We start from the raw sequence: 22,483 nt of genomic DNA, 5'->3' as shown, positions 1-22,483 counted from the left end.
TCGGCATCCCCCCTCGGCAGGTCTACCGAGGAGCTCAAATTCTTCGCGCGCCAACAAACGCGCGCTCAAATGGTGAAGACCTTAGCCGACTTCCAAGCGGCGGTGGACCCCGAGGTGAAGGATTTTCTTCGCGTATTGCTCCAGAGCCAGCGTGAAGAACTGGAGGCGATGAGGAGGGACACCGGCGGGAATAGCCGCGGCGTAGGTGGCGACGGAGGCGGCGGCGACGGCAGTGAAGAAGCGTTGGGCGACGACGGAGACGAGGACGGCGGCGATGAGTGATTTTGTTTTACTTTTTTAAATTAATGTACTTTTTACTTTTTGTAATTTTTTTAAATTGTTGTACTTTTTTTTAAAAGTAATGTACTTTTTAAATTTTAATATTATTATTCGAATTTTCCGTATTTGTCTCGTAAATTAAATTATGTATGTTGATACAATTGTAAATTAAATTATATAATTGTTATTAGTGATGTGGATAGGTAGTGTGAAGGCTATTTGATGGCTATTTGATGTCCAGTTGATGTGGCAAGCTGATGTGGCAGGAGAATTGTAGTGCTGATGATGTGGCAGTGTGAAGGCTATTTGACGGCTATTTGACGTCCGCCAGCATTGGAGATGCTCTTAGGGTTAATATTAGTAGTTGGGAGACTATATATCATCAATCAATTGCATGAAAAAGTGTGTCAACTGCTTTTTATTTGGTGTGATTCTACTCTATTTACAAATCTACAAAGTAGCTAGATTGCCAATAAATTTTTCACTTTTGTGGCTTTGGGATTTGCTACTGGAGTTACTTCATCAGGCAGGGCAGAAGTTACTATTCACAACCATATGTATTTACAAAAATTTGGTTTGACCCTTTTGTCCTTTCTAGTGAATCTCACACAACACTGGGTTGTATGTGTTCAAGCTTTTCTTTCAGATTTGTCTCTTTTCAATTTTGTACTGTTTTGCTTGCTAGAAAAACACGTTTCACAGTTACTTTTTCTTGAAAAGTTGTGTGTTTACAACATGTCTCATTTGCTTGGATTTTCTTTCTCATGGCATATCTGTGATTATTTTAATGTTTTCTGATGTGGGAAGGAGACTAACCCTTTTCTTTGATGATCCCATTTTTGTTTTTGTCTTTTCTCTTTGTCCATAAGAGTAGTAAAAAAGTGATCGTTGAAGTAGAGGAAGATGACAGTTGAGCAAGGTGATGATGGAGGTGGTGGCGCTCAGGCATCTTCCACTTATCATTCATATCCACCTCCATTGGCTACATATGAGGATGTTGTTTGCTCTCGTGACATTTTCATGGATTCTTTGAGGAAGCTCCATATTTCTATGGGAACTAAGTTCATGTAAGATATTCTCATTTAATGTTATTTCAAAGGTATATGTTGATGGAAATTGAAGAATGGTGTACTTATGTCCAAATATAGCACACAAATAAAGGGTATTCAAGATTGTTTCAAGTTTCTTTCTTGGCTGGATATCTTGATATGCTAGATGTGGCTATTTTTGTCAGCCTTTTTTTTTGTGCTGTGACTAGTTTTGTGATAAGAGTAGTTGTGTTTACATGAATTAGATTGTTATTAAAAATTCCCATATGTTTATATATCTAGCATGATCATGAGTTTAGTGCACTGTCCATACATATCTTTGTTATGCCTCAATAAATTAGTTTGATGTGGGTGAGAATTTAGTAGGGCTAGTTGATATTTGTTCCAGAATGTTCCATGTGTTCAACATCAACGAAACAAGATATGATGAGATTGTATGTAAATTAGTAAAATCATGTTGTAAAAGCAAGTGTGGAACTGAAGTGTAAAGATGAAGAACTGCTAGACTCAGTATGAAGCTTATTCTTAGTGAAGTTTGTTTTGAAACCCTCTGATAAGATTAAGAAATTTTATTGAATATTAAGCTCGAACTTCATACTCATTAAGTTGTGACTGCTTTGTTCAGGATCCCAATTGTAGGGGGCAGGGACTTGGACTTGCATCGCCTCTTTGTTGAAGTTACTTCCCGCGGTGGCATTGCAAAGGTTAGCCTCATCCGTTATACTGGTTTTCAGTCTTTTAGTTTAAGCTTCACATCTGTGTTAATTTCAGCGTTGTGCTTCTGATATCTTCTCCGTTTGCAATCTTACTATCGTGGCGGTGATGCTGCTGAAAGGGAAAATTAAAGATTGTGTTTAGTTTCAAATTACTGTCCGACTACGGTGCCTGTAACTTGTTTTCTACTTGTTTAAAGGGTGCTACACTTTGTTTCTTCTGCTTATTACTCTGATAATTTATAATTTATGTGAGCCGGTATTCTTAATTGTTACTGCATATGGTAACATTGACAGACACATTTGTTTTAATGCTACGTCTCGTTTGAGAAACGTGCACACTAAAAATGCATACTGAATATGCATCGTGCATACATGTTGGTATATTAGTAGTGTAAGACATAAATTTGGAATTTGATGATCCAGACATTCTTTGGATTATATGAAAATGATTCGATTTGATCCCAGTTCAGTGGTTGCTCATATTTGTTTGTCCTTAAATGCAGATTTTGAAGGAAAAAAAGTGGAAAGAAGTCACTGCAGTTTTCAACTTTCCATCCTCAGCTACAAACGCCTCTTTTATACTTCGCAAGTATTATGTTTCACTGCTTTATCACTACGAACAGATCTACTTCTTTAAGGCGAAATGTTGGTCTCCTGCGCCTACTGGTGAGTTACGATCGCTGAGATACTATGTAAAATATTTCCCATTCTTCCTAATTTTATCAAGTTTACATCTTCCGCAGATGCTATGCAAACTTTGCCTCCGATCACACCTCCTCCCCTTGGATTCCATGAGTATGTGCCTTCAGTGTCGCAACGAACACATGCTGCTTCACCACTACTTAAAGCAAAAGCTGAAACATTGATTCCTCAAGGTTTTGCTTAGTTCATAGTACTTGATTTTCTATTATACAAATCTATCACAAATTATTGCCACTTCCCAAACTATGCTTGGTCTTTTTGTTTGTATGTAAGGCCTCATCACATTCCTAAATATGTGCCACAAGGATAGATTTACATAGTTGTTCAGTATAGAAATAGATAAATTATGATGGATTTGAGTATATGTCAACACCATTAGTCCATAAAGAGTTTTTTGCCACAACATCTAAATTTGTTTACAAAACACACTTTCAAACATGATGCTTGAGGCTGCACTTGATAATCTTGGAGACGAATTCTCATTCGTTTGATTTTGCAGTATCGTTAACACCATCAGCAGCTGGCTCTTCCGTCTGTGGCGTGATTGATGGCAAATTCGAGAGTGGATATCTCATCACCGTGAAAATCGGATTGGAGGAGTTCAAGGGAGTTCTATATCAAGTCCCAAACAGTGAGAATCAGCTGCTTCGAACACACATCAACAATCCATCACTAAAGTCTGGAGCTCCACGCCGCAAGAGGAGGAAGAAATCTGAGATAAGAAAGAGGGATCCCTCCCACCCGAAGCCCAACAGGAGCGGCTACAACTTCTTCTTTGCAGAGCAGCATGCGAGGCTCAAACCACACTACCATGGCAAGGATAGAGAGATAAGTAGGATCATTGGTGAATCGTGGAATAAACTGCAAGAACCGGAGAGAGCGGTAAACACAAAACCTTTATTACATGCTGTTTTCAAGTGTTCATTAGTATATCATCACGCATTCTTGATTCAATAATTCGCATAAAAATCAGGTTTATCAAGAAAAGGCGCTGAGAGACAAGGAGCGGTACAAGATGGAGATGGAAGTGTATCGTGAGAGGTTAAGAACCGGGCAGATCACGACAAGCGCAGCAGCACCCTTGGGTCATGCCCCCGCGCCCCAAGTGAGCCTGGCTGATCTGAACAGCAACGCGGGGGCTGCTGCGCTTGTGTGATGTTGTGTGAAGGTGGCCAGGTGGGAGATGTTGTGTGAAGGTGGCCAGGTGGGAGATCAGTGCCTGTGGAAGGGATAGAACAGGAGCCGCCTAGTTTTGGTAATGATGACTCAGTTGCAGGGTTATAGATTTTTTCTGCTGAAGGAGGGAATTAGTTTCTCACTAAAGCAGTTTGTTATATATTTATATGGAAAAGTAGAACTTGTTTTCGGAAGTAGTATTATTGTTAATGATTTTAGTACTAGATCAAATTAGGTGCGTTGTTATACTGACTTCAATTTTAAACTAATGAATACTAGTAGCATATCAAGTCTCATTTTTTTCACTCATTATTTTCTCCCTTTACTTTTTCAAATTATTATTTATTTTGTTTTGAGAAGAAAAAAACTTGTGTCATCGGAATATTTTTGGTGAAATGAGGGAATATCTTTTGTCATAATCCTTTAGCTTTCATATGTTTTTTTCTTGAGTAGATGCCGCAAAGCTACAAACTTAAATACTACAGCACCTAATTAATAGAAAACGCTGCCATTTAATTACAACAAAATCAAATTAAGTAGTGTCGGTAAACTGACTACTTCATTATTTAAATCACCGATACAGCTTGATGTTTATTCCATGTCAGCATTGTTGTATTTAATTTAATTTTCTGTTCTTTACAAATATGGAGAAAAGATAGAAGAGGATTTGTTTTTTTTGTGGTAACGTGTACTGACCACAATGCATTAATTGTCTATAAATTGCGATTTCACAAATCATAGAGATTGAGAGGTTGGCAAGAAATCATCAAATGGCTACAGCCTACATACAATGTTATAGATAACACTCTGAGACCACCTATGACGAATCATGTTCCAAACATTTGGGGTGATATTTTCTCTAACTTCACTTTTGACGAAAAGGTATATATCTATATGCATTATTCATTTATTTGTACGTAAATAAATAAATTTTCAAAATTTTTTACATTTTTTTAAGAATTTGTTTTTTGTTATAAATTCAAATATACTGTATATATGTATGATAATTATGTTTGGATCAAAAAATAATTCGAGAGAAAAAAATATTGATAAAATGTCATATATTTATAGGCAAATAAAATTTTGTACCGTAATTGATTTTTATGTACTCTTTAATTTGGCATGCCTTAATTTATAAACATAAACTATTTTCTTCATTTACCAGGAACAAGAAAAAAACATGCAGAAGCAATCGAAGCACTGAAGCAAGAAGCAAGAAGCAAGATGCATGCTAATAGCAGACACAACGCCTCTCAATCAAATGATATTGATCGACACACTCGAGCGTTTGGGATTAGCCTACCTTTTCGAGATAGAAATCGAACACATAATCCAACAAATCAACAATGCACAAGTTCTCCAACATTGCGATTTATTCGCTACATCACTTGGATTTCGTCTGCTTAGGCAACACCGGCACCACATTTCTTGCAGTATGTTTCGTATCACAAACTCGTCTCTGTTGTTTGCTATGTACAATTTGATGAAGATGTTTTCAACAAGTTTGTTAATGAAGATGGTATGTTTGAAGAGGAAAACGACGAAGTGGAGGGCGTATTAAGCTTGTATGAAGCAGCTTATGTTCGATTCCACGACGAAGATATATTACAACAGGATGAGGTTTTTTCAAACAGTTATCTGCGACGTATCGAAGCAGAGTTAGAGTCACCTCTTAGAGAGAAAGTGAAGAGAGCTTTGGAGCACCCTCTTCATAGGACTAATACTATGGTCTATGATACGAGTATATCTACATAATATCCCATATCTCTATTATTTCATATATTATTGATTTAGCATATCTTTCATATTTCTTGATCACTAAGTTAGGTTATTAGGGAGTATTATAAATATGAGTCTTTGTTATCTTTTGAAGTATCCAATTGAAGAAATATAATTTTATCTTTTATCGTCTTTTACTTTTCTCTCCAATTTACTTTATCAAAAAACCCTAGTTGAACGATAGTTGGCTGCTCGACGGGAAGATCCCGCGAACGAACCATCATCTTCTCCGCGATCTCTCGCAGTTATCCCTCGATACGAGTTTACTCGTATCATCTGGTGCTTTCATTGTGATCTCATCCTCCATATTTCCGCCATCATGTCATACACCTACACTGACTACCACCATCGCCAATTCGACAGACAACTCTCCTTTCCACTGCCCATGCCGAGCCCCACATCGTGTTGGTACCATCAGAGACAAGAAGTGCAATTTGGGTACTCCTATCCAGATCCGGAGTACACACTGCCCCTGCAAATCGCCCAGCCACACCCGCCAACATGCAGGCACAACCCATGGCAGCCGCCCCAGCAATACCAACAGCCGCTGCAGACCTACCAGCATCCTCTCCAACCCTCTTCGGTGTCCTATCCGTGCCCCAAACCTGACCCACCCGACGGGCCCCCGATGTACACCGCTGCACAACAGCCTTATCAGCCCTTCCAGCCATCATCGTCTCCGTATCAGCCGCCTTACAATGGTGTTGACGATATGGAGCCCCTCGGCATGCCGCGTGATCCGGTGACGCAGGATTTGGAATCGAACCTACCGATGGCTGCCTTGGCTTCACAGCTCGAGCGTTTGACTGCTAGTGTCAGAGAATTGGTGTCTCAGATGGATTCACGTGAACGTTGCCGTGGCGATCCACACGCCGCGACGAGCCATTGCCGCACAGTCGCCCCGCTGCCCGCTGCAGCTGCGGTCACGTCCTTGAATCTTCCCCAGCCAGCTCCTCCGTGCAACCACGATATCATTGTAGATGAGAGGGAATTGTTAGACGATAGCTCGCCCCCATCAGCCGCAATCTCACTGCATGTGACAACCCCATTTTTGGCTTCTAATCGTCATCCGCAGGTTGATGTTCCAAGCTCAAGGAAAAAGGAGTGGGAAAATAATCTTCTCCATGGTCTTTCATTTGTATCTGAGGTTTTGCTTAAAGGAGCTCAAGATTTGAGTTGTGAGAAAATAATTGGAGTGCTTGTTGCTTTGCCTCAGAAGGAAGTTTCCCATTCATTCATAAAGTGGAGAAAAGAAAATTATTTTAATGGAAAGGTGGATTTGGTTATGCTAGATGAGACTAATGAGAAGTCCAACAAAACTAAGATTGAGTTCTTTTTCACTGTGGGTGTCCTTGCACTTTGTCAGCTTTGTGCAATTCTTGAGGATTTGCGTACATTTGATCCGGGTACCTCGCCAAAGCTTCTGGTCGCGACACTCTTCATTTTGTGTTAGTTTCCACCTTGAGGACAAGGTGAATTTTAACCGTGGGGGAGTTGATACGAGTATATCTACATAATATCCCATATCTCTATTATTTCATATATTATTGATTTAGCATATCTTTCATGTTTCTTGATCACTAAGTTAGGTTATTAGGGAGTATTATAAATATGAGTCTTTGTTATCTTTTGAAGTATCCAATTGAAGAAATATAATTTTATCTTTTATCGTCTTTTACTTTTCTCTCCAATTTACTTTATCAAAAAACCCTAGTTGAACGATAGTTGGCTGCTCGACGGGAAGATCCCGCGAACGAACCATCATCTTCTCCTCGATCTCTCGCAGTTATCCCTCGATACGAGTTTACTCGTATCAGTCTATGCAAGGATTTTCATCTCTATTTATGAAAATGGTGACTCCAAAAATCATCTACTTCTCAAACTAGCAAAATTCAACTTCAATTTGCAGAATTTGTACAGGAAAGAGCTCTCCCTTCTCTGCAGGTAATAACAAATTCTTGATTCAGTAACAGTTGTTGTTCTTATTTTTAATTTGGCTCTTACCAACCCCACTCTTATGTTTAATGAAAAAATTGTTTAATCCTTACTACTATATAATGTATATGAAGTATTGAGTTATATTTGAAAAGGTGGTGGAAGAAATTTGATCTGAAATCAAAATGAGCATATGCAAGAGATCGAGTGGTGGAAGCACATCTTTGGTGCGTGGCATTCCATCACGAACCTCATCTTCGAATAGGATTTGCGAAAGGCTTACAAGTTATCACAATCATGGATCATACTTATGATAATTATGCCACACTTAATGAAGCTCAACTTCTTACTCAAGTCTTGGCTCTAGCAAAAACAATCAAAAGATAAATACACATTCCATCTTCATCTTCATTACAAGAGGCCTTACATCTGCATCCATATGCCTTGAAGGAGTTCAATTAAAGTAGGTAATTAAAATTTGCAGGTGGAATATCGATGAAGCTGAGAGAAGACTTCCTGAATACATGAGAATTGTATATCTATTCATAACGAGTGTATATGAAGACTATGAACTCGAGGCAACACAGCTTGGGAGAGCCTTTGCAGCTTCTTATCTCAAACAAACTGTTAGTTATGATATTCCTTAAATTCCCTCAAGATTAAAATGCATATATGCTATTAAATATGGTGATTAAGGGTTTAGGTGCAACAACTTGGGAAGGCTTACTATGAAGATCTAAAGTGGCTTATGGAAAGAGAAGTTCCTTCTTTCCAAGACTAACCAGCTGCATTTATATCATGTTTGCTGCTACCATTCCTGGCTTGAAATCTGTCAACAACAAACTATTGATTGGATCAACACTCAACCCTATGCTCGGTCGATACTGGGATGACCTTGGCTCTCACCATGTAACTTAATTTATCTAACTCTAAAGTTTCTAACCATTATTAATTAATTTACTTCCAACTAATTATTGGTATATATTCTCATTAATTAAAGCGTGAGAGCAAAGGAGGCCAAATGGTGACTAGGTTGGAGTGCAACATGAAACAACATGGCGTAACAACAAAGGAAGAGGCAGCCTCTGAAGTTTGTGGAACTGATTGAGGAGGCACGAACTGGTTGAGACGACGTCGTCTGTGGCTAATGAAATCGCTGTCGAATTTCTCAACTATGCTCGAGGCTGTGACGCCACTTACAACATCAACAATGGAGACGCTTACACGGATCCTCAACTTGCTATGTCAAATGTTGTTGCCCTCTTTCTTCAACCATTACTCTTTTGATCCATTTCCTTACTCATATCAGCTTATTTTTGTATCCCATTTGGGCTACAAGGTCATGACCTATATATGTACTTATTTTATATATTTATGATTATAATAATAGGAAGATGATCAAAATGTGTTTAAATCCAAGCCCAAATCTTAGTTCTAGGATTAAATGAACTAATGATCAATAATTAACAAAAAACATGGAGGGTCATAATTAAGCAGTTTTAAGTTATATTATAAGATTTGTGTTTAATGTCATGTTAAGATGTCATACTTTGTTATAATGACCTAAAAATGAACTAACAATGACCTAGAAATGTACTACGCATGATATTGTTATTTAAATCTAGTTTTGCATAGATTAAAACCATGGGGTTATCTTTTAAAAATTTTATAATTTATTGTGTTTTATTGTCTGCCGTGTTACTTTAGGGTAATAGTAATAAATCCAACCCTGTTTATTGAATAACATAGGCACTAATGGGATTTCAAGAAAATGACCCAAATAAGTTTTCTTTTATTAGGAGAGCCGGGTGGAGCTCAATCACTGTTTATATTGGTCAAGATATAACTTAAGTAAATATAACAATGGAAAACCAGCTTAATAGCCAAATCAATATATTACAATACAATGTCTCATCTCAACATGCAGAGAATTAGCACTACTACACTGGGAAAACTCAATCTCAAGCCTTTCTCTATCTGGGATGGACAAACCCAAGACACAGACAAAGACAGTAGAACTTCTTCATCAACCCTCTCAGGCAGTCGAGCACAAGACAAGACGGGGTTGATCAAAAAGCTCTGGTGCTTTCAGAACAAGTACTTGACCAAAAAAGAAAGACGATAAAAATGGGATCATCGCCCTTCCTGAAGATCTTCAGACAATGGGGCTGTTTTATTGATGTGATCAGTATCCAAGGCACTAAAACTAAAGCCGGAGTAAGGACCAGAAGAAAAAATCGATGATGTTCCATCAGACTCAAAGGTTGTAGATGACTGCCTAAGATTGGGCGCAGTAGTGGAGGCCACAGCAGAATCCTGATACTCTGTAACTCGTTGCACCATTTTGAGAGACTGCACCACTTCCCCCATAGTAGGCCGTTGGCTAGCTTCTGGGGCAACACAAGCTGCGGCAATGGTGCACACTCGGAAAAGATCTTCTTTCGGATACTTGCCATCGAGTCTTGGATCAGCAAGTTCCTCCAATCGATCCTTCTCTCGTAGTATTGGCCAAGCCTGCAAAAGAACAACATAAATTGATAACTATCTATGTAGATCAAAGTGGAGCCCGTGCAAAATAAATGGTGTCTTCGTGAAACATAACACTGAAACTAACCCAGGTGACAAGGTTCTCCTGCCCTGAAGGCTGTGACATATCTACAGGTTTTCTTCCTGTCAGCAACTCAAGAAGCACCACACCATAACTGTAAACATCACTCTTGACCAGCAGGTGCCCAGTCATAGCATACTCGGGGGCGACATAGCTGCAAATTGTTGGAAAACGTCCCAAGTGTTAAAGAATTAGAACATCGAGCCTTGGAGAGCAAATGTTAATGGATGACATGAAGGGCCGACTAACCCAAAAGTTCCCATGACACGGGTTGAGAGGTAGTTTGCCCTGCCTTCAGGAGCCTGTTTTGCAAGGCCAAAATCTGAAACTTTAGCAAGAAAGTTGTTCTCAAGCAATATATTTGACGCCTTGAAATCTCTGTGAATGACGCAAGGTTGAGAGTCCTCATGCAAGTAAGCAAGTCCTCGTGCAGCATCGAGAGCAATTTTCATTCTTGTGCCCCAATCAAGTGGACAGTTTAGTCCCAATGGCCCTGAACAGATATATATCAGTATGAGTATACTAAGTAAAAACTTGACAGATATATCTATATTAATTGTCTGTACCATGGAGCCAAGCCTCCAAACTTCCATTTGGAACAAGCTCGTAGCAAAGTAGGTTCTGTGAGGAGTCACGATTACTGTAGTATCCCACAAGTTTCACCAAGTTACGGTGATGCAGCCTACTGAGCATCTCAACCTCAACTAAGAACTCTTTATCCCCTTGCTGTCCACCACTGTTTAGTCTCTTTATCGCAACAGCAGTTCCATCACTTAATACACCCTTGAATACTCTCCCAAAACCACCCTCGCCAAGAATACTAGTTGTCTCAAAGTTATTTGTAGCCTCTTTTAGTTCTTCATAGGTGAGAAACCGTGTGCTTGTTGGATGGCGAAGCGATCCCACTGCTGGAACTGTTACCAAACTCCTTTGTTTTTCTATTCAAAGGGAATAGGCACATAAAATCCGCAATGAGAAGTGAACCCAATAAATGCACGGTAACAAAGTACCAAAAATAAAAAAAGTTAACTGAAGAGGGAAGATATGAGGGTATCGGTCAGCAAATGCTAGGAAGAGAAGAAAAAGCAGGACAAAAAGAAAGGGAAGATGATGAGGGTGTTTTCCCCTTGGAATGCAGCCAGGCACACCTAACTAACATAGCATTTCCTCGGGTATGCCTGAGTTCAGTATGTATCAAGTTCATCTCTGTTTAATTTAGAAGCAAAGCATTTTTACAGAAAAAAAAAGAATGGAATTGGCTAACTGTGGTGCATACTAGAGGCAGGCCAATTGTGCCATCTAGAGACAACACTACACACACGACAACAGTTTAACAATAATATAAAAGGAACTAAAACTGCAGATCAAAACACAATCCGATGCAGCTCTCGACATACCTATTTCTTTGAAAGGTTCAATATGCTTCCCTTGGCGAGATATACAGAAACAAAGCACAACCACAGTGATGGCAGCAATTATCAGGATTACAGCTCCGAGTCCAATGACAAGAATCAAATTTGGACGTTTAACTTTCTTTGAAGGGCCAAGTGCAGAAGGACTTGATGGAAGGTTGGGCGGTCCTTCTGATGAAGCTGTTACAGAAATTGGAGCTGCATAATTTAACAAATCAACTTGGGCCAATTACTACCTATTTATCAGCAAATGGGTAAATAGTATGGCCGACTGCTAGTACATTCCTAACAAAGACACTGAGATATTTATAACCAACAAAGTTTAAAGCTTAGATTTTTGACAATTTACAGTTGCCAAAAATAACAAAATAAGTTTTTAATAAAGGTAGGGGGTTGGGGGGGGGGGTGAATAGTATGGCTGACTGCTAGTTAAAAGAACTTCCATGCAAGGACGGAGCTAGCCTATTGGCAGAAGGGACAAATGCCCTCTCTCAAATTTTTCACATATGTGCATAAAATCTGTTATAAAGCAAAATTATTTAAATTTACTCACTAATTGCCCCTTCTAAAATACCTAAAACTTGCCTATATGCATTTTGCCCCTGCAAATATGAATTTCTGGATCCATCAGCCAACAAGTGGAAAGCCAAAACAACGTCAACTTGCTATTCCCCACATGTGACATTCACAACCAAACTGAGATTGTTGAATATAGATCTTTAACTGGCAACTAGAAAAATAAAGATTACCTTGAGGCAGTAAAGGCGGCTTGAACCAGGTTATGTTGAGAAGCTTGTAGTCACTCACTAATGCAGGGTCCAGACGGACCTTGTGCGTTGACAGTGAAGAATTTATTCCTGCAGCTTCTTTGGAAGAAAAACTTATACCCGTATGTGGGATTATGTCCATTGATATGTTATAACCAGATATTCCAACAATGTAAAAGTTAATGAGCTCAATCTGCGACACTCTTAGACCAAGCTGTGACGAAAACTGCTCCAGAAAAAACTTCCAGTCTGGATTGGATGAGACGTTCAAAAGGAGAATTTCAAGCTTTATTGGATACACACAATGGCAGCCCTGGGTCTCACGTTTGAGTACCATGTGTGGTCCACAACAACCTGCAAGAAAGAAACAATCACCTCATCAGAAACAAAGAAACTAAATACGTTAGGATTAGTTTGTTATAATTTTACCATACTACTATTTGGCTAGTTAATAGATTAAAGAGAACCTGAATCTTACTAGAAAAGCTAGGAGATAATGGTGGCTGAGCTAAACCAGTAGGCAGAGTGCTAGGTTCAGGTTGAGGTGGCACAGTCTCTGATGAAGGTGGATTGCTCGGAGACACTGATCCACTCTTCTCCATAGAAGGTCTGGACAAACCCGAGCTAGAGGGAGGAGTAGAAGTCTCAAAATGGCCATAATTAGGAGGTTGAGCAGGTGCACCATGAGGGCTCAGACGAATATGGTGATGTTTGTGTAACGAAAGTGGATTGGCGGGAAGAGGCAGTTCTGTCATGGCAGGGGTATAGAAAAGTGTGGTAGTTGGTGATAGAGCCTCTCTTTTCGAGAGTTTGTGACGTACATTAGCATCAGCGAAGGATAATAAAGAACACAAAAGAAGCAACTGTTTTAGGAGACACCAACGAGCCTCCATTTGTAACCCTGCAATTCACATTCCAAATAAAAGAAGCACAGACCATAAGATTTTCTGGAACAACGTATTACCATTTCACAGAATTTAAGAGCATTGTCGCTATTTGAAATCGCATGAGAAATAGGAGATCGAAGCTTAAGCCCTAAACCCTCATTTCGCTAATCATACATTAGCTCTTTTCCCTCAAAAGAAAAGAATCAAAACCATACATACTCTGCCAGTAACACGCATTACTCCAAAAACACCCAAATGTTTGCTTCCAGTGATGTACGGGGAAATGGCATACCATTAAAAGAAAATAAAAAATACGATAAATCCGTAAAATTCACTAAAATAGCAGAGAATATAGCATTTCTTCACCTTCACACTATATACTCACCGCTGCCGCGGAAGAAAAAGCGCAAATTATAGAAGTGCAACATCACCGACAGAATCCGAACTGTTCAGATCTACAATACTCAATGCAATGGCTAGGTATCATCCAGAGTCAAACCCCAAAGCTAGGAGCAAAATCCGCAGCCGCCATCGAACAACCGGGAAGCTCGCCACACACTCAGTCCGAACTTGTAATTCAGGTCCCTCCCTCCCATCTTTCACCTCCAAACACACGAAACTGGGAAAAAGGTAAAGGCGGAGAGAGAGAGAAGGGATTGTAGAGAGAGAAAAACGGAGAACGATTCAAGTAAATGTAATGATTGTGGCGCGCGTGTATCTTTCGTCTGCTTCAGTAAGACATCAGTACACAGAAATATTTTGAGGATGAGCGCGCACGGTATGGTGGAGCTCTTGACGGAAAATTGTCTTCGTCCAACGGTAGACGTCAGTCAAGTCGGATTCAATACTACCCACTGTTGTTAAACGTGGTCCATAATTTGGACAAAGCCGTTAAATGGCCGTTACAACGTGGTTTATTTAGAAAAATTATTCCTACTCAATATGGAGTAGTAGGTTTTGATATACTGTTGAAGTTTTTATATTTGCAATTTTAGTACTATGGTATTTAAGAATTTAATTTTTCACTATGTTCAGAATTTTATAAAATACTAATATAATCATATTTGCATAAATAATTTTATTGGGCTCGAGTCAAATATAAGGCAGTTTGCACTCAATCTTGATTCAATTTCATGCGATCCATCCCTAATTTCACCATCCACAAATCCCTAATTTCTACCTCTCGGTCCATCTCTTTCTCTCGCACTCACCTCTCTCGTCGCCGGCGTGCACAGCCGCTGCCTCTCCTCTCCTCTCTCTCTTCGGCGGTGAGACAGCGCCGTAGGGGGAAAAACCCGTTGCTGCTGTCGCCAATAGTACCGCCTCCTGACCGCTACTCTCGCCGCGCCACCGCCGTTGATTCCGCTGCTGCGCGGAGTGGTCGACCTGCCCCTCTCCATCAAATTCCAGTTCGAGCTCTCTTCTATCTTTTCACCGGCGCATCTGCCGCCTCGAAGTTACTTCTCGATTCCTAACTTCCGGTTCTTAAAGGTAATTCCTTAGATCTCTGTGTCTTTGATTTAAGGTTTGAGGGTTTTGATTGAGGTAGAGTAAAAAACATGGCTAGAAATTAAGTTACAGGTTGTGTTTTCCTTGCTTATATTAGTACAGTGACCACCGTGTTTACAAAACGTTTGGGAAACATGCAAGTGAGACTATATGAAAGCAATTGAATAAGAGATTGGGAGAGGGTTTACTTGTTGGATTAGTGAAGTTCCTAGCTTGAGGAGCGTGGAGTTTGGAAGGAACAACTTCTGTTACTCTTTTTTTGATTCGCCTCTTCCTGCTGTCAAATAAAGTTTCCTGAGAAGAATTTGAGAGGGATTTAGAGCAGGCAGATTAGGGTTACATTCGTTGAGAATTGGAATTTGGCTGCGGAATTGTAAACGATGCATCAATTATCAATTTTCTTTTATTTTATACTAATAATAATTATAATTATAATATTCATAGCATTTCAGTTATTTTCTTAAATCATTAATGTAGCCACAATATAGTTGAATGGCGCTCATATAACAAACTAAACCTACATAAAATGGTGCCGTGCACACAGATCGCCTTCTTCCTGCGTCGTGTCGTCTTCTTCCAGATTTCTGCCTCCTCCAGAAGTTCTTCTGCTGTTTCTTCTCCGGAAATTCACTCTCCCCCAATTGATTCTTCTTCCAAGATCATCATCGTCCAGGTATGCTTTGGTTTAGTATATTTTGAGCACAAAATCATTCCTAAATACTCTGTAATGGTTAAATTTCTACTTTGTGATTTATATGTTTTATTATTATTATTATTTTTTATTATTGAATTTTCTTTGTCGTCTCTGATAGAGAGATAAACTGTGGCCTATGTTGGACTGAGAGATTTTTATAGTATAACATAACTTAATCTTTGACCTGAATTATGCTCTCTGTTTCTTGTTTTGTGTTTCTCTTATAATCACTGAAATACCCCCATATTTTACTCAAAATCTGGTCAGTCTCTGAAAATAGAGACTACTATTAAATTGTAAACACATTTTTTGCACCTCAAACTTAGAAATATATCTAATTTTGTTTTCATTTTTACAAAGTAGCAGAGTAGTATCAATTTAGCATAAAAAATAAAATAAAAACAGCTGAAGAACATTGCGAAACCAAAACCTATGAAGCTATAATGCAGCTCAGTTTTATGCAATATGATCAATTAAGATTTCATTTCACTCAATTTGGCTATACAAAATGAGCACCCCTTGGCCTCATTAAAAGTTATATTTTCAGTCTGAACCGGAAGATCCAAGGATTGATTTAACTTGGAGTGGAATCAATGGATGCGAAAGATGTCCTGGGCAACAATGATATAGATGATGTTCGTTGGCTCTGTTCTTTAACCGAAACTGAACTTGTAAGCTTAGTCTCTTTTCTGAAAAAATCTTTATTCAGAAAAATTTTGTTCATGCAAGGATTTTTATTGATATGGGTGTTCTAAAGTATATTGTTGCTTTCACTAGGATCTGGTAATTGGCTTAAAGAATTTGGTAAATATGCGAGCTAATAAAATTGGCCATGAAGATTTGGCAAAGAAGTTCGACTTGCATATGCTGCGGACCTTCAGTATGTTTTTTCTTACCTTGCTTTATTGTTGCGTAATTCTGATATATTATGTGCTATGATTTTCATCTTATTGTTTGTAATGAGAAAAAAAAACCAAATTTAAAGTTTTGTTCCACGTTACTGAAATAAGACTATCTACTTAGTAATTAGTATAATATCCAGATTTTATGTTACAAGTTTCTTGTGTTGACTTATAGATGCTTTAGTCGGAAACCTTTGCAAAATATGACTGAAGTCTGAAATACTGTGGAAAAAGGTGTAAGAAAAAGGTGCTTCCTGCTTTTTTTTACAAAAGGGTGAGCTGACCCTGAAATCGAAGTTTAAGAGCTAGCAGTGTTTAGGATCTCCCTTCTGTGGCTTTATGTCTTTTTGAGTACGAAAACTGCGAAAGTAGTATAGTTGTCCACTCCTAGGATATCCTGTTCTTAGTGCCTTTCATCCTCTGTTCATCTAGCTTTTGGTGCTTTTTTGGTTTTCATGATTAATAGTGCCCCCTACCTGGAGAGGCCTGCAACAAGGCTTAAGTTGCATGGAACGTTCAAGTTACCAATTGATTTATAAAGAACACAATGAAAAAGGTTACCAACTTTGTTTGTTCCTTCTTTCATAATGTTTCATTTCTTGATGTTTGACTGATTTTGATCAGTCCTAACAATAGATAAACATCTTTTGTTGCATCCTAGATTCCTAAGACTTTTATGCTCCTTCGGAAATGTAGAACTTTTGTTTCTAATGTAACTTTCGAGAGCGATACAGAAGCATCCTGATGTATCACGAGGCATATTGTGAATGGTCGTATAAAGTAATCTGGTCAATCACTTTATGTGAATAATACAATTTTGTATCTGATGGAAAACATGGTTTACCTGGTAGCTATTTTAAAAAATGTTGATCTTTTTGGAGTACTATATTTTGAAAAACTGATTGTAAGCAGTGACTCACAATTTCTCCTATGAAGTATGCACATATGTTTGTCCTCTGTTCGAACTTTTTCTCTTGTCTGTTGGACACTAATTTCTTTTTTTTATCAGTTCAATTCAGTTTTTTTTTTCATTTCTGTTGCGAGTTTATGGTCAACATGCTTCCTTACAGGTTTCATCTTTATGGAACATTTGAAAGGACAGCAAAAAGATTTACCAGTAGCTTCCAGTAACTTACTTAAACAAAGCCTCAGTGGTAGTTTTGCGAGCATGACCGCTGAAGATTTACATTTATATTTGTATAAAGATTATAGGAAAATGCATATTTACAAGTAAGTAAATTCTTTAGTATTCAATTACATGCATTTGATCATTTGATGTGAATAGTTACAATGCATGATTTGGTATATTGATGCCTGATAAGTCTATACTTCCCCTGATACAGCTTAAGAGATAAGTAAGTTCGTAGGAATAACATACATCTATATCCTGATCTATTAGGTTATTGATGTTGGAGCTTATGATCCATGTGCTTGTCTTTGCTTTAATTGATTCTCGAATCTCATTATATTTTCTTCATTCTTTTAATTCTTATGGTATGTCGGCTTGTTGGCTGGCTTTAGAACATTACACTTGATTAATCTTTGTTTTTTTCTGGATATCATTGAAACATTAAAATAATTCGAATAACAGCCAGTGTTGTCAAAATGTCGTTCGGGTCGCTCGGGTCACCCGGGTCGCCTGGGTCGAGACCATCACCGCCCCAACATGGGTGGGTTGATCGAGATACAGGGTCGCCGTTGGGTCGCCTGGGTCGAGTGGGTCGCCCTAAACACAGGCTATCTCTGATTTTCTCAAATCTCTCACATGTTTTCTGACTATCTCAATCATGATTCTCTATATATATGCATGCACCACATCAAACTTTTCAAACCTACTTTCTACACTTTAGAATTCAGCCTCTTCACTCCTAAACAAATAAACAATTCAAAGATCTTTTGCTGCCACCCTTCATATATTCCTTTGTTTTGATATTTTCAGACAATGGTTTCAATTATTTATTGTGTTATGACTTATGAACTGTTTTGATATTTTGATCATTTCTATTTTCCACTTTATCTCTATTCACATGAATTGTGTCTACATTTATATTATTTGATATATTATAAACATTAGGGCAATATATTTATTTTATTTAATATTAAAAGGCAAAAAAAATTAGCCTAGATTTGTGGGTCTCTCGACCCCGTCGACTCGTCGACCCGCGACCCAAATTTTCACCTCATCGACCCGGTGCGCCCCGCGACCCTAACAACACTGATAACAGCTAGTTATAAAAACCATCACATGCTACTTCCAATAGGGACTATAATTCATGATGTTAGGAAGCCGAGACTAGTAATAAAACTTTGCTGATTTGAGTTACAGCCTGCACAAAAAGATGTGTTTCACAGCTTTTAATTAATAGGTTCAAAATTCAAATGGCATCCTGTAAACCTTTGGCATGGTATCCATTGAAAACACACAAGCTCTCTTCACACATACATAAACATATATAGTATATACATCTATATTTCTGTACCAAAAAAAATGCATGAACTTTTATGTGTACTGTCAGGAGTGTATTGAATTATGGGAGGATTAACATCATTTCTGCAAAAACAAATAAATGTATTCAATAGAACATTCAATTAGACTACGATAGAGTACTTTAAATTGTTAATTTACACTTGATTTCTGTTACCGTATAAGTTTGCTTCCACGTCTATGATAATGAAAATCTTGTTTCGAAATCACTCTTCTTAGATCACAACTCTTTGTTGCAATTTTTCTTATTAATGATTGTCTTAATTATTTTTGTATCTATCTATCTATCTATTGTTTTGACACGACTGGCTTGATATGTATAACTAATTGTTATATGCAAAATTTACCTCTTATAGGTTTTTCCAGGAAATTCCTCCCTCCCAAAAGCAAAAATTAAAGCGAAAAACTAGCAACTGAAGTTTCAAAGAGACTTGTGGTACAATATCATCTTGCTCAAACACCCGTCGCCAGTATTGAAGCTTGTTGCTTGTTCAACCAAAAGGCACGAGACGAGTGCATCATTCGACTTATGAACCTCTGTGTGGCTATCTAATTGTTAAAAAAGGGATCACACAAACCAATTGCTTAATGTTTTAGCTACAGAATTTGAGTGTAAGTCCATTTCTTTGCAATTTATGTATTTTTCTACCTCAACCATTCCCATTATAAAAAAATGTGTCTAATTTGATCAAAATATTATTGGTATCTCAAAAGTTGGGTGTGGATTAATCTTATGAAACCTACTTTGACAGTCCAATTGCTACACACTTGTGTTACAGCTTGATAAGGAATATGAAACCTTCAACTTTGACAGCTCAACTTCTTACATGTATCCTTGAACTTGCCCATAATAGTAACCACCTCGGATGATCTGTACCCATGCATCTTCACCTCACACTGTAGAAGCACAAAGTACACATATTTATGGCTTAATTAGGATTTAGGCCTTGTGATTTATGCCTCAGTATTTACTATTCAAAGCACAAAGTACACATGTTTACTACATGTGGTTTAAGCTTCCACCAATCCATTTTTTTATTTTTGCTATTCATCGTTATAAATTGTCGGTAATTCATTTAAATTGTTGTGCAAAACTCATCACCAAACACAACTTTAGAAAATTCTCTTGTCCAAGTTCTGAATAAAAAAGGATCTTGGTCCCTAAAATCATAAATTTTGATCAAACTTTGATATTTTTCACGAATTTTAAAATTGGTCTAAAATATCACAAACTTTGCATTTTGTTTGGTATATCTCATGGTATGTCTATCACCATATTTAACTAACTTACAAGACATTTTATCATACTTGACACAATTAAATCAATATGATTTTCTACATGACTTTTTATCATACTTGTTATGAACTTAAAAAGTGGTTTAAAATATCATAAAACGTATCACCGTTGCCCACGTAAAATAAATTTTGATGAAAATATCTTATTTAGGTCAATTTGGAAAAATATCAAACAAAATGCAAAGTTTGTGATATTCTAGATCACTTTTAAAGTTTGTAGAAAATACCAAATTTTGGCCAAAGTTTATGATTTTAGAGATCAATATCCCAATCAAATATTTAGGGAATTCAACGTCCACTAATAATTAATGTTGTATACACCTGTCTCAAACAAAAAAATTTTATATTCTAATAAGTCTTAAAATATGGAGTATGCATAAAGTAATGTGGGCGGAGTGTGTGTGGCCTTTAATCTCTATATGAGGAATCTCAGTTTATTGGGAGTGGGGTGGGGTGGGGTGGGGTGGGGTAGGGTGGGGTGAGACATATATAGTTCCTAGCTTCTCTTTGTGCATGCATACCCTCTAAGCAAAGGGCAATGGAACAGGGTCAAAAGGGGTCAATGAGAAAGATTGAATTAGAAAAGTGGGCTTAATTAATAGAAGGGTTAGTGAAGTAAACAATTTGGAGATCCCACACTCTTTATAGCACCCTATGCCCACACTCTAAGCTGTCTTCTATTGGGTTCAATGCATCTACTTCTATAGACATGCATATATAGGTGAGATTTCACTATTTTATTATTTATTAAACCCTTATCAATCATTCTTATCATGAATTGGCAACATCTTTGAGATTTAGTGAGTGAATTATTAGTAGGTACCCACTTGCTTCTCATCTATCATGGATAGACATATTTGTTCCCTTCCCTCAATTTATATAGAAGAGACATTGGTAATGATCATTCACTTGCATGGTAACTTAGACTAATCTATTTTTGCTACTAAGTTAAGGTGTCTATTGATATAAATTCTAATTATAGTAGTAATTACGACTATTACTTATGATGTAACATCTCCCGGTGTTTAGATATCATAAGATAATGGCATGAGTAAGTTAGAGGAGAAAAATAGTGTTAAGATATAAAGAGCATAAATGGTGGACTGGACACCATATATTCGCTTCCCACGAACGACAACAAACTTTTTTTTTCTTTTTTCTTCTTATATTTTCTATTTCTGATGATTTATAGTCGTATATACATAGTTATTATAAATTGTATTTTTAATAATTTTGATGTGGCCAAATTATATTGGTGGGAAAATTCAAATGATAGTAAAGTTATACGTACAATTTTATTTGACCAAATTATAAAGTTACTTATAATTATATAAGTTTTTTTTTTTGCTTTTTTCTTCCCAAAACGACAACGAACTTCTCCCTTTTTTTTTGCTTTAATCTAACTTGTTAACTGATGCGAAGCATATTTCTTATACTTTTCCCCCTAAACTACACACTTTTATGTTAATTATAACTCATCAAGTTGTATTTGTATTGAAGTTTAGGAGGGTTGGAAGCTGGAAGTTCGCCGGGTGAAATTGGCAAAGCATGCGGAGATCAGAAACTTCGCCCGGTCGGGCGATTAAGAGCTTCAAAACGCCCGGTCGGGCGAAACGCGTAAAAGCATGAGGAGAGTCCAGAAAGTTCGCCCGGTCGGGCGATTCTTCAAGACACAAAACGCCCGGTCGGGCGTTTCCCGCGAGCCATCCAGAAGCCTTTCGCCCGGTCGGGCGATTATCCCTTCTAATTTCGCCCGGTCGGGCGTTTGGTGGTTCAACTGCATTTCAGCAGTTTTCTCGGCAGTTTTGCTGGGGAAATAAAAAGAAAAAGGAAACGGATGGTGCTGGAGAGCGGAGAGAGGGACGAATCTGGAGAGCACGTCAGAAAGGAATTGAGAATTGGAGAAGCACGAGTTTGAAGAAGGAAGAACCAAGTCAAACATTTCTTGGATTTGTATTCCATGGTTTTAATTGTTGACTCTCCATTTATTATTTTCTCTAGTGTGGAAATGCTAGGCTAAGAACTCCATTGTTGCTCCAAACATGTAGATGGATGAATTAATTGTTTGATTTATACTATGTTCTTCTTTATCTTATGATCGTCTTCATCACAATTTCCTTGTTTGAATCTATTACTTTTGGTGCATCATTAGTAGTAGTTCCATAATTCTAATCAAATGTCTCTTTAACTTTGAATAGGATAGATCCTTGTGGTGATGAATTATCAATTAGAGTTGTTTAGACGATAATGTGGTAATGGATTTCATGAGCTTATAGTAGTTGATCTT

The 22,483-nt window shown here is 37.9% G+C and overlaps 3 protein-coding genes and 1 pseudogene across 7 annotated transcripts; 3 read left to right on the top strand and 1 right to left on the bottom strand.

Moving 5' to 3' along the window:
* Positions 1-763: 763 nt before the first annotated feature.
* On the top strand, positions 764-4,195 carry LOC121799398 (high mobility group B protein 15-like). Of its 3 annotated transcripts, none has more exons than XM_042198763.1 (7): positions 764-853; positions 1,154-1,346; positions 1,954-2,032; positions 2,548-2,710; positions 2,788-2,919; positions 3,246-3,628; positions 3,720-4,195. In XM_042198763.1, exons 2-7 carry the CDS (start codon positions 1,183-1,185, stop codon positions 3,900-3,902), a joined length of 1,104 nt encoding a protein of 367 aa, XP_042054697.1. In that variant the 5' UTR covers positions 764-853; positions 1,154-1,182; the 3' UTR covers positions 3,903-4,195. The 3 variants fall into 3 exon arrangements, with proteins under 3 accessions (XP_042054697.1, XP_042054695.1, XP_042054694.1); XM_042198761.1 differs by having other exon boundaries at positions 777-900; positions 1,149-1,346; XM_042198760.1 differs by having other exon boundaries at positions 798-1,346.
* On the top strand, positions 3,930-8,923 carry LOC121801062 (annotated as a pseudogene).
* Positions 8,924-9,483: 560 nt separating this feature from the next.
* LOC121799682 (proline-rich receptor-like protein kinase PERK3) lies at positions 9,484-14,195 on the bottom strand. 3 transcript variants are annotated; one of them, XM_042199116.1, is made up of 8 exons: positions 13,696-14,195; positions 12,902-13,324; positions 12,406-12,777; positions 11,642-11,854; positions 10,811-11,182; positions 10,494-10,737; positions 10,251-10,398; positions 9,484-10,150 (listed from the first exon to the last, which is right to left on the bottom strand). In XM_042199116.1, exons 1-8 carry the CDS (start codon positions 13,736-13,738, stop codon positions 9,770-9,772), a joined length of 2,196 nt encoding a protein of 731 aa, XP_042055050.1. In that variant the 5' UTR covers positions 13,739-14,195; the 3' UTR covers positions 9,484-9,769. The 3 variants fall into 3 exon arrangements, with proteins under 3 accessions (XP_042055050.1, XP_042055052.1, XP_042055051.1); XM_042199118.1 differs by having other exon boundaries at positions 13,677-14,194; XM_042199117.1 differs by having other exon boundaries at positions 11,642-11,836; positions 13,696-14,194.
* Positions 14,196-14,403: 208 nt separating this feature from the next.
* LOC121799799 lies at positions 14,404-19,594 on the top strand. Its single transcript, XM_042199278.1, has 6 exons — positions 14,404-14,801; positions 15,364-15,492; positions 16,061-16,184; positions 16,291-16,393; positions 17,486-17,645; positions 19,257-19,594. Exons 3-6 carry the CDS (start codon positions 16,107-16,109, stop codon positions 19,315-19,317), a joined length of 402 nt encoding a protein of 133 aa, XP_042055212.1. The 5' UTR covers positions 14,404-14,801; positions 15,364-15,492; positions 16,061-16,106; the 3' UTR covers positions 19,318-19,594.
* Positions 19,595-22,483: the final 2,889 nt, after the last annotated feature.

This window comes from Salvia splendens, chromosome 4 (genome assembly GCF_004379255.2).
Source record: "Salvia splendens isolate huo1 chromosome 4, SspV2, whole genome shotgun sequence".
Classification (NCBI taxonomy): domain Eukaryota; kingdom Viridiplantae; phylum Streptophyta; class Magnoliopsida; order Lamiales; family Lamiaceae; genus Salvia; species Salvia splendens.
The sequence above is the reverse complement of the archived record's forward strand: the minus strand, read 5'-3'. Positions and strand labels throughout refer to the sequence as shown.